This window comes from Pezoporus wallicus, unplaced genomic scaffold (assembly GCF_028554395.1).
Source record: "Pezoporus wallicus isolate ANWC-B61680 ecotype Strahan unplaced genomic scaffold, APGP_CSIRO_Pwel_v1 contig_11829, whole genome shotgun sequence".
Taxonomy (NCBI): Eukaryota; Metazoa; Chordata; class Aves; order Psittaciformes; family Psittacidae; genus Pezoporus; species Pezoporus wallicus.
Window position 1 is genome coordinate 438,915 of NW_026635494.1, and position 11,400 is coordinate 450,314.

Sequence of the window (11,400 nt, forward strand, 5' to 3'; positions counted from 1 at the left end):
ACGCAGGGCAGGCAGGGGTGAACACATCCTGGGTTCCTTCACCCCCAGGGTGGGCTGCGGTGGCCCTGCTTAGCACCAGTGCAGCCCAGTTTATGGTAGAGCCCTGTCTGTATATGAGCACTGAGGAGCTGATGAGGAGAGGGGGCTCATAAGCCTGTCCTGCTGCTGGCAGCTGCCACGGGCACAGCTGGGAGCTGGTGGCATCACGCCCGGACCTCCAGCAAGTGCAGGGACAGCTGGGGGGACCCTCCTCGTCCACACACCCTGTCAGGGACTTCTATCCCCAAAGCAGGGACCCAGGAAGGTGTTCCCCATCCCTCGCACCCCATCCCCTCCACGGGGAGCCCTGCTCTGCTCCAGTGTTCCAACCTGAACCGATCCCCTTGGTGCTCCCAGCCCCTGCAGCTCTCCTCACCCCACGCCGGGGTGCCTGAGCCCTCTGTCCGATAGGTCTGGATGCCGCGGAGCCGCACACCCTACAGCCAGGGAGCACAGGCTCCCCTCTGCCCCCCCCGGAGCAATGATGGAGAAGCCCCCTGCTACAGAGCCACGACCCTGCAGCCGCTACATCTCCCCGGTCCCGCAGCGGGGAGCCTGCAGGGATGCAGGTGCGCTGCCAGCGGCAGGGAAGGAGCGGACCGCGCCCAGCTCCCGGCTCTTCGCTTTCCTGCTCCCGTTCGGTGAAGCGCTGAGAAAGCCAAACATTACCATAAATGCCGAAAGCATCCTGGCTCGGTGACGCGGGCTCGCACACCGCCGGGGGACCGGGGAGGGGGGGGGGTCAGGCAGGGAGGGGACGGGGCTGGAGGGGAGCCAAGCCGGCAGGACACACAGCCCAGCCGGGAGGGGACGGACGGACACGGAGCTGCCATCCCTGAGGGCTACGCTTCAGGAAGGGGACCCCAGCGTCCTGCTCCCTCGGGGCTTCCTGCCTTGCTGCCCAGGGGGACAGAGCCGGTGCCTCCCCGGGCTGCAGATGTCTTTGCTCGCTCTCCCCCTTCCTTAAAAAGCCTTGGGCTCCAGGGCTGGGTTTCCCAGAGCTTGTCATTGCCCTCGGAGCGCTGGCAGCCCCACGCCCTTCCCGAGAGCCGGCGGGGAGGGCAGGAGCTGCTCTAGGGCCGTAACCTCGGGCCGGGTCACGGCCATGAGTTTATTCTTAGACCTCCTGCAGGAAACTGCCTGCTGGTGTGAGAGCAGCGCTGCCCCGGGCTGACCCTGCCCCACACACTCCCGGCTCCTGGGACCTCAACAGCGAGCGCAAACCTCCCCCGTGCCGGGGCTGACTGGCCTCCGTGGAGCGGGCGGCGCTGGGCGCCCTGCAGGGGCTGGCGGCCGCGGTGCGCGGCTGCTGCTGCGGGCTGGAGGGGCTCAAGGTGCTGGGGCACCTCGTGTCGCATCTGGCGCTGCGGGGCAAGGAGCTGCTGCACCGCGAGCTCTGCGGGCTGCTGGGCTGCGGGCAGGCCGTGGCCAGGCACGTGTGCGAGGGCCTGGCCATCGGCACCAGCCTGCTGGCTTACCTGGTCAACAGCCTGGTGAACGTGTGCCTCATCGGCACGCAGAACCTCTTCACGCTGGCCGCGGCGCTGTGGGATTCCCTCGCCAGCCCCTTGCTCAGGGTCACCGACCTGCTGGCCGCTTTCCTTGCGCACGTCTCCAGCGGGGCCATCGCCGTGTCCATCCTGCTGTGGTCACCGTGCCAAATGGCCTTCGAGCTCCTGGCTTCCGTCGCCCAGCTCTTCGTCACCACCTTCTTCGTGAACATCTACGGGCTGGGCTTGCTGGTCCTCATTATTGCTGTCGGCGCCGTTGTCTTCAACCCAGGGCTGCTGTGGACGCTGACGGACTGCGTGCTGGGTTACTTCAACACGCTGCCTTCCTACCACCGCCTGCAGCGGGACGTGTGGCGGCTCTATCAGGTGGCGGTGCTGACGCTGGGTATGGCCATGACCTCGCAGACATGGCGCAGGTTGGTGGACTGGAGCCTGCAGGTGACCAACTGGAGCCAAGGAGGCAGAATGACGAACAGGGAGAGCAACCAGCGAGGGGCAACGGAGCCTACGCTGAGATACGCAGCTCCTGGCAGGCCGATGCTGGCAGGGGTCGCCCAGCTGCCCGCAGAGCATGAGGACGAGGAGGATGCTGAGCAGGTACCGCAAGCGCGCCCCGCTCTGGGTCGAAGCGTGTCAGGACAGCGTCTGCAGCCGCACAGGGAGCAGCCGGGTACCTCCTGGGGGAAAGCTCAGAGGAGGCAGCAGCTGAACGCAGGGGCTAGGGATGCTGAGGGCGCTGCGGATAACGACCCCTGGATGCTCCTGAAAGAACAAGAGGAACGCAAGAAATGCGTCATCTGTCAAGACCAAACTAAGACCGTCCTGCTTCTGCCCTGCAGGCACCTGTGCCTGTGTCAGGAGTGCACAGAAGTCCTCCTGCAGCAGGCCATCTACCAGCGCAACTGCCCACTGTGCCGCCAGATGATCCTCCAGACGCTCAATGTGTACTTGTGAGCCTAAGGGGCGGGTGGCTTGGGTCACTGGGGCACCTCACCCCTGCCTGCCTCTTGCCAGGGAGCAGAACTTCCCAGGGCTGCCTTGAGCAGCTTCCAAAGAACTAAGGATGGTGCTGAAAGGGCAAAAGGCTTTTAGGGGTGTCTGCTAGCCACATTTGCTACGTAACTAGACTGTAGCTCCTGCTAGCAAGCACCGTAACTGATCTCTGCAGCGGGCTCAGTTATCTTTTGTTGACAACTTCTGCTGTTGGTGGGCCTGTTGCCTGGAGCCTGCAGCAGTCTCAGATTAAAAGCAGAGTGCAAGAAGGATGCTCTGGTTCCTTCTAGCCAAAGGTGGTGGCAGGTTTCAATGCTGCGCCCTCCTGGGAGTCAGAGGAGCTGGTGCAAGGTAAGGGAGGGTTTTTCTCAAGGTCTGCCTAGGAAAAGCACCTGGCAGACTGCATTCAGGTCTCTGTTACCTCCTCCCACCATCTAAGTATGGGAGCTCCCTGAGAAGGGAGAAGTGTGCTCCCATTGCAAGGCCCTAGGAGAGCAATGAGCACACTCAAGTTAAGTGTGCTAAGCCTGGCTTTCAGCTAGAGAAGAGCAGGGTTTCTGGGGTTCTTTAGCATCCCAGCCACCGTGGCTTTGGTTTTTGAGCTTCCTGTTCCCCTAGCCAGGACAATGAGGAGCTGTGACCATCGCAGACTCCCTGCAGGCCATAGCTGACTGCAGAGCCCAGTGTTGCTGCTGCTTCCGTGCATCACCTATGCAAGCCTAGCAAGCACACATCAGGTTACTCATGTGGGGAGGCCAGAGGGAGTTACTTGTTCTGCAGGGGTGGTGCTGCTGCTGGGGAAACCTGAGGGCCCTGGTAGTGCACATCTGAGCCAGTGCTGGAGAGTCTTCTCTGGATAACACATCTTCTTCAGGCTCTTGGGACTGGGTAGTGCACACCAGTGCTTGCTTGCTTGCTTGCTGCCTCCCAGGCTGGGCTGCACAGAGGGAGTCGTGTTCTGGGAGGAGACTGGGACACCCCAAAGCTCCTGGGAGCCCATTGAGACATTCCCGCTCCAGGCAGAAGTTCTGCATGTCCATTCTGTGGATCTGCAGGCGTGTGCATGGAGCAGTACCAGGACCATGGGATCTCATTGATGAGGGCAGGGTTCCACTGTTACACTGCTGTTCTGTCTTCCTTGTCTGTCCAAAATGTAGCTAGTTTGATTGAAGTGTCTCCTGAAGGCATCAGATCCCAGCTGGGAAGCCTGAGATGGCTCATCCCAGCCTGGTCAACCAGCACCATTCCAATTACTGGGCTGCAGGAGGGCCTTGCACTTGAAAGCTTTTCCTTTTCCAGCAGCTTGCCTGAGGTCAGCCACGCGCCACAGCCAGTTTTGGCTGGAGCCACACTGGCAAGAGCCTTGACTCCTGCACTGCAAGCCAAGAGCCCGAGGGTGGCTGGCGTGGTCTTCCTTCTCTCCTCTCCTTGAGAGTGATTTCAGCCAAAGCAGGCAGCAGAGAGGCCAGGCCATGCTGGGAGATACCTCTGAGCTGCAGCAAGATGCTGTCTTGTTGGGAGAGTGGCTTTGCTCTGGGAGGCACTGCAGGGGCTGGTTTGCCCCACTGCCATGGGGTCAGGAGGCGCTCCCTGGGCTCCAGAGCAAGTAGTAGCAGGGCCTGGTCCCAGGGCTGTCAGCTGCTTCCGCCTCACTTTGCAGGGATACAAAACTCCCTGCCCAAGCCCTTGTTGCTCAACCTCTTGTCCCTGTGCCTCCCCAGACACAGAGCACCCACGTTAATGTTTGCTCACTCCAACCCCCTCCCCTGTGGCTGCAGCCAGCCATGCTTTGCAGTTGAGTAGCCAAAGCCTTTGCCAGAGCAGCGAGTGCAACCCCACTGCATTCCTGCATTCCACAGGCCTTGCAGAGGTCATCCTTCGGGTGTGCCTGTGGAGACACCCAGGAGCAGGAATGTGGCCATGCTGCAGGCTGTGGTGTTTGGTCAGGGACCACCTCATGGTGCAATGTTTCCTATGTGAATTACAGGGAGGAAAGGCCGCCTCCCCAGGACTGCAGTTTCTCCCCTTAAACCCTTTTTCTATTATAATACCTATGCTTTTTGGTTTAGGGCCTGTTTGTTTGCTGCCTGTTTATAAAGGAAAAAGAGAGCTTTGCCTTAAGTTTAACTCTTTGCACTATGGACTAGACACTGAGCAGATTAAAATCTCCTTTACCAAAAGCTGTTTGGTGCCTCATTCTTGGAAAGGGTTTCCTCTGGAGGGATGGGGTCTCAGCCCTGGGCTCCCCAGCAAGCCTAGCGCTCCCCAAGGGTCACAGCTGGAGGGGTGACACCACCAGCAAGCTATGGGGTACTTGCATCTCTAAAGGTAGAGCTGGATGGAGCCCTGAGCAGCCCAAAGCTGAGGGGCTATTAATTCCCAGGTGGAAAGGAGCACGACATGGGCATAAAATCCCTGCTTCTCCATGTCCTTGATGTCCTGCTGCTTGTGATGGAGGGCGGTGCAAGCCTGACCGCCCCAGGGATGGAGGCAGCACCCAAAGCATCAGGAGCCGTGGAGCAGCAGGCAGCACAGGGCTCCGTCTGGCCTTGCTGTGGCAGGCTCAGCCACTGTGCTACCGGTGAGCAGATACATTTGCTGCACGATGGGTTACTCCTTGGCTGCGGTCTGAGCTCTTGGCAGGTTGCTGTGTGCTTTTAAGCACCCCCTGCTTCTCCAGCATCCTTGTAAATTGCTTGGAAAAATGCTTCAGGACCCTGATGGGCAGAGATGCCAGGAGCCCTGGCTCACCCTGCCCTCAGCTCACCTGCCTTGGCAGGGCCAAGCCAGCTAATCTGAACCTGGATGGGAACCATAGCAGGGAGAGGGAGGGCTGCAGGAACAGAGCCCTGCCCGGTGCAGGGAAGAGCCCACTGAGCCCTATGGGGGTCTGGCTGTGGATGGGTGACAACTGAGGCTGAGGCTGCAGAGCTAACCCAGGGCAGGAGGACGGAGCCAGCAGGGCTATGCCTGCCATCCCCTGCCTCAACAGGGTGATCCCAGCCCATCACTCCCCAGGCAGCCCCAGTGGGGGACACAGAGGGTGCTCAGCCGCCTCAGGCCAGTGCAGCCGAGCAAGGACAGGATGTGAAGGACAGTGCCTTCCCCTGGGAGCCGTGCTGCACGCACTTGGCTCAGCCCCTGGCCAAGCAGTAAGCAATTACAGGAGGAAAACGCAATCACCTCCCAGCTGATGGGCAGTGCAGAGGGTCCCCGAGACTGATGCTATGCCTGCCTTCTCCAGCACTGTGCCTTTCGGTGTAGAGCTGCACTGCCCGGGGAGGGTACCCAGCAGCAACAGCACTCACAGACCAGGGCGTGAGATCTGGAGTCCCCAGGGTCCTCCCTCCTCCAGAGCTTAGCCCATCACAACGTTAAGACCCCTCTCCAGGGAGCGAGGAGGAGGATGCTGCTGGGTTACTGCAGTTCAGGAGCACGGGGAGGGGGGGACTGACAGCTTGCTGAAAGCAGGGCCCCGCAGGCTCTGAGAAGATCCCTGGGATCCCTTTGTTAGCCCAGCTGCACCAGCCCATCCCTATTGCGGCCTGGGGACCAGAGCCAGCGCCTGCCTGACAGCAGGGAGCGGGCTCGACAGACGCTCGCTGCAGATGCACAGCTCATGATCCCAGGCCAACAGGGAGGGAGCAGGTGATGCTCAGCAGCCGAACCATGGGGGGCCTTTGGGCTGCTCCCGGGCCCCAGCTTTGCTCCTTCATTATCAGCCCAGCACAGGGAGCCTCACCAGCTCCCCAAACGCTGTGGCAATCCGCATTTAAAGCTCTCCTTGCCACCTCAGCTGGCTGATGTCACCTGAAGATGACTGAGGGTGGTCCCTGCATCTCCTCAGTGATGAGGGCACCGAACCTATGCCATAAACCACAAGCTTTTGGGTGGAGCAGCATCTATCCTACTGTCAGGGGTCACCAGGGCAACCTTCACCATCGAGGGCATTTCCACTTTCAAACCTGCCAGGAGGATGCTCTGTTACCGTAGTCAAAGGATTGGGCTCAGAGAGGTACAGCTGACCTCCTTAATGCCCTCTTTGACGCCATATAGCACTCCGACCTTCTCCACTTGCCAGCACGGCTCCAAGATGCACAAACCACACGCCTCTTGCAGGATGCACCCTCAGCAGCTAGGGAATGGCCAGGCTGTGTCCTCCAGCGTTGCAGGAATTGCTGCTCCAGTGGCTGTGACCTTGGTGTGCTGGAACTTTAAAAACCCCAAACACAAAGCAACCAAAAAGGGGAAAAATAACCCCAAAAGAACCCACCTTTCTGCCCACTCTGCTGCCTCCACCTACAGCACTTTATGGGCTGAGCCTGCCTCTTTTATAGGCTTCTGCCCTGCACTGGCTAAGGGATGCTGGCCCCTCCCTAACCTGGGCTCAGCTGGGACAGGGGCTTCAAGCACTAAGGTGCAGCTTCTAGAGCTCATTAGGAGCAGCTAAACCATACTAGGAACATGCCAGAAGTCGAGGTCTCCTGTAGCTCCCCTTCCTGTTATCCTTCCCTTACCCTCTTCCTCCTCGGGCAGCAGCAGGCACCCCTGTGTTCCTCAGAGGCTTCCCAACAGCCCCACAGTGATCCCAGCCAAAGTGTCCCGAAGACCAAAAGCATCTCAAAGGAAGGAGAACCCAGACACTGCTGTGCCTCTGGCTGCCTCTGTGAGCTGCGCTCCCCCACATTGTGATAGGGACCAGAGGATGCTCCCAGCCCCCACACCCCTTCCCCTGGCCTGTCTCAAGTCATTTTCCTCCTTCCAGAATAGATCCCATGCCATCGATCCGCTCTGCGGTGCGGCGTGCCCCTGGGTGGCTCTGCTTACAGAAAAGGCCGTCCTCAACCCAAACAGACACTTCCACTGCAACCCAATCCTGGCGCTGGGCTCCAGAGCCCCTCTGTTAGCTTCACCCTTGGTCCCAGCGCCTCCACAGCCCCCTATGGGTTAAGGGTGGTCCTTGGGATGCTGGACTGTGCATCCCCGCCCTGGTCGCACGCAGCCTGACAGACTGGTCCCCAGTCCCATGGCGGGGAGCTGTGGGGCTATGGGCAGCCCCTTTGGGAGGTGGTGCTGGCTCTCACACAGGGGCACAGGAGCCCCAGCTCCCAGCAGGGTTTGTTCATCGCGGATGGGCATGGCCATAGCCCCGGGGGGCTCCGTGCACTTGTGGGGCAGGAGAGGAGCCGGCCCGGAGCTGTCCCGTTGTGTAGATCCTGCTGCCACGGCAGGAGAAGAGCCCAGCCCAGCTGCCACCCGACGGCCGGGCAGAGCAAGCCGTCCCCAGCCTGCTCCAGCAGCACGGCCCATTAAGGACTTAGGCCGCTATCCAAAAGCCCCCTCCGTGGCTGGAGCCCGCAGGGACCCATTTTGGGCAGGAATGAGGAAGCTCTCCATTCCCCTGCTAAAAATAGGGACCTTTCTCAGCGGCGGGTCACCGCGTTCACACTGGAGTGCGGGGCGGGCAGGGGAGCAGGCAGGAAGGGGGGCCCCGTCCCGGACACCTCCCGCGGCTCTGGGGCGGCCGGTCCCCCGCTCAGGGATGCCGGTACCTCCATCTAGTGGCTCCCGCTGGCTCTGCCGCTGCGGCCGGCAGCCCAGGACCGCTCCCTCCGGTCTCCCGTCGCGGCATCCCGTCGGCAGGACCCGGCACACGCGTGGACAAGGAGCCCTTTATTGGAGGTGGAGGAGGTGATGGGCAGGGTAGCTGCCAGCCCTATGGACCGCGCCGTGCCGGCCCTATGGAGCGGGCTGGCTGGGTGTGTGTGGTGTAGGGAGAAGCTGGCAGCGCCAGGGCATCATCGTGCCCGTGATGCCGAGGCGGCTAATGGCGAGTTGCATACAACAGCCAGGTTACTGCGGCTCCCCGGCGCGGGTGTCCTGCCCCAGCGCCGGGTGCCTGCGATAATACTTAGCTCTTATACAGCGCTGCTGAAGGGATGCTCCCCGCCACACCTGGGGTGGCAGAGGGGCTGTATCCCTCCCCTGTGCTGCGCAGCTGCGGCAGAGCAGGGCAGGGGTCCTGGTTCCTCCATGGCCAGACCCCGGCATTGCCCTCCCCAGGGCACCAGTGGCTGGGAAGGGGCAGGTACCCAGGTCCTGGCCTCAGCCAAGGGCAGGCTTAGGCGAAGACAGCGGAGTTTTGCCAGTAGGAGTAGACGAGGAAGCCGGTGAAGGTGCTGTCCGTCTTGACGCTGGCGTAGAAGCCGATGTAGTCCCCGACCCCAACCTGCACCCACACCTCATCCTCAGGCTCCAGGCGGACCAGGGCACCCCCAGAGAGTGAGGTGGGCTTGGGCCAGTTCCCATAGTACTGGAAGAAGGAGGCGATGGACTGGCCGTTCTTCATGATGTCAAACTGGAGGCTGGCGCGGTACACCGTGGCATGCACGGCGAAGTAGTAGAGGCCGGGCACCTCGCAGGTGAATTTGCCCGTGGCGGGGTCGTAGTGGCCTTGCTCGTTGATGAGCACCACGTCGAAGCGGATGGGCTGGTCAGCCAGGGGAGGGCTGCGGGACTCGGAGCGCTTGGCGCTGAAGGCTGAGCGGGGGGCCACTGCACACTCGCCCTGTGCCCCCTTCTCACCGTGCATGCCATCCCTGCCAGGGCTGCCCACGTCCCCGCGGGGACCGGGCACTCCTGGGGCAGGCAGGAGGAGAACAGGGTTACCTCTAAGCCACCAGCCCCCCCTAACCCCACCAAGGTTTCAAGCCTCCCATAGGATGCGGGTGGTGCGTCACAAGTGGAAAGGGATAAGTGGAAGAGAGGGATGGCAGTTGGGGATGGGGGAGAAAAGCATCTTTGTTAGTGCCAGGGACCTGCTGCCTGTTGCAGGCACCACAGGCAGGACCAGAGGGGCAGTGGTGGCAGGATTTGCTCTCAGTTTGGTAAAGCGAGGCTCTCCCCCCCCTTCATTAAGGCACTCCCCAGAGGCAGTGCAGAGCAGGTCCCCATCCCCAGCCAGCAAGTCTCCTTTCTTACCCGGAGGGCCCATCTCGCCCTTCTCCCCTGGCATCCCCATCATCCCGTCCCGGCCGTCTCGTCCATCTCTGCCTGGCAGACCCTGGCCCCCATGCAGGCCCGGGGTCCCTGGGATGCCCGGCTGCCCTGAGCACAGCCCAGGGATCTTGTTGTCTTCAATCTGCAAGGAGCTGGTGATGAGCCCCAGGAAGAAGAGGAGGAAGAGCTGCTCCATCCCGTCTGCTGTGGAGGGGCTGGAAGGGGCAGAGAAGGGGAACGGCTCTGGGGACCTCAGTGAAGAGGGCTGGGAAACAGACTTGCAGTGCTCAGCAGGGAGTGGGTACAGGAGGTTGATGAGGGATTATTCCTCCCTTCTTTCCTCCTTGCCTTTCTGGCTGCTCTTCACAGGGGCTGCACCTGCCACAGCATCCCCATCCATCAGCAGTGCCACCACATCATCCTGCCTCACGCACTGGTGTATCCCACCATGGAAGCACCAGGAGGCATGTGCGGGAGGCAGTAGCTCCGTGCGTGTGGCTGGGGCTCTGCGGGGTGGGAGCTGCCCCACGCCCGGCTATGGGTGTACATGGGGGTACCGGCAGGGCTGCGGCGGGTGAGCCGCCGTGCACGGGGTGCGGTTGTTGCATCCGGGACGGCAGCTCTCCACCGGCCCAGCCCTTGGCAGCATCCCTGCTGCCGGCGGCTCGCTCCACGCCTGCCCGGCTCCCTGGGGCACGGCTGGGGCTGCAGCATCCCCTGCCGTGCCGGACCACTCCGCTGCCGGGACCACCCCAGCCCATCCCACACCAGCGCAGCGAGAGCGGAGCCCCACGGCCCCTTCCCCGTGGCCTTCCCCGGGGATCGCTGCTCTCTTCCCCCTCCTGGACGCGACGGGTGCAACAAAGAGGAAAAGGAGGAGGAAGGAGCCTGTCCTCCGCCCCGGCGCTGGAGCCAGGACCCCGGCGAGCCCCGGCTGCCCCCGGCGCGGAGCGGACAGAGCCGCTCATCCCCACTCACTGCGATCCCACGGCTCCTGCCCCGGTGCCTCGCTGCTCTCCGGTGCGGACGGGCTGCGGCTCTTCCTGACCGCTTCGCTCTGACGAAGGCCCGGGGAAAGGCAGCCTCTCCCCCCCCCACCTCCTCCTCCTCCTCCTCACGTCTCTCCTCCCAAACTCCAAAGGAAATCAAGGGCCTTGGGAGCCAAAAGCTACAAAAGAAGGGGAAAAGAAAAATAATCCCATGGTGTCAGAAGTGCTGGAAGCAGGGGGAAGGGAGAGCGAGGCAAAGAGCCTGGCAAAGGGAGAAGAGGCACGGGCTGCAAACCACCCCAGCTGGACATGGCCGAGCAGCGGGATGGAGGGAAGGGAAACAGGCAGCAGAAGGAGGGTGGGACAGGAGAAAGGCCAAGGGAGGGAAACCCAGCAAAGGCAGGCAGGGAGGGAGCAGCAGAAGGAAGATTGAGCTCTTGGGGCATGCAAGTCCCCCAGTCTTAGGGCAGGATGCGCTCAGGCTGCAGTGGCAGCACTGGGAGCACCTATGGGAGCTGCAGCCAGCCGGGGGGCAAGGGGGCAGAGCGTGGGGCTGAGCAGGCCGGGATGTGCCAGGCAGCAGCAGCATTGGAAGCGCAGGCAGAGCAGCGCTGTGGCCATGCCAGGAAGCAGGATTAGCCCTAGGGGACCGCGGAGCACGAGGCGAAGCTTTCGAGGACATTCCCAGCTTGCCTTTAACTCGTTCCAGCACTGAGTGCATCCAAGGGACACCACCGGGCTCCAGCGGTGGGGAAGTCCTATGGCGGGGGGGGGGGGGGGTCCCTGTGCCCTGCAGCAGGCAGAGCCTTCCTGCCTGCGTGCCCAGCGCCAGGCTGGTGCTGGCAGGGAGCCGCACGGCTCCTCCCTCC

General features: G+C 62.2%; 2 protein-coding genes across 2 annotated transcripts; one reads left to right on the forward strand and one right to left on the reverse strand.

Moving 5' to 3' along the window:
- Positions 1–1,283: 1,283 nt before the first annotated feature.
- Positions 1,284–2,526, forward strand: RNF26 (ring finger protein 26; the record flags this gene model as incomplete). Its single annotated transcript, XM_057396618.1, has 1 exon — positions 1,284–2,526. A coding segment is annotated over one exon (1,221 nt), but the record flags the coding sequence as incomplete, so codon positions are not given.
- A 5,840-nt stretch (positions 2,527–8,366) lies between these two features.
- On the reverse strand, positions 8,367–10,655 carry C1QTNF5 (C1q and TNF related 5). Its single transcript, XM_057433175.1, has 3 exons — positions 10,521–10,655; positions 9,525–9,757; positions 8,367–9,182 (listed from the first exon to the last, which is right to left on the reverse strand). The coding sequence occupies exons 2-3, from the start codon at positions 9,736–9,738 to the stop codon at positions 8,665–8,667; spliced, it is 732 nt and encodes a 243-aa protein (XP_057289158.1). The 5' UTR covers positions 9,739–9,757; positions 10,521–10,655; the 3' UTR covers positions 8,367–8,664.
- Positions 10,656–11,400: the final 745 nt, after the last annotated feature.

Bases quoted from the DNA above. Each gene is read 5' to 3' on its own strand.
- C1QTNF5 (XM_057433175.1), bottom strand. From the start codon at position 9,738: ATGGAGCAGCTCTTCCTCCTCTTCTTCCTGGGGCTCATCACCAGCTCC. The intron at 9,183-9,524 runs GTAAGAAAGGAG...TGCCTGCCCCAG, and splicing joins GGGCGAGATGGGCCCTCCGG to GAGTGCCCGGTCCCCGCGGG.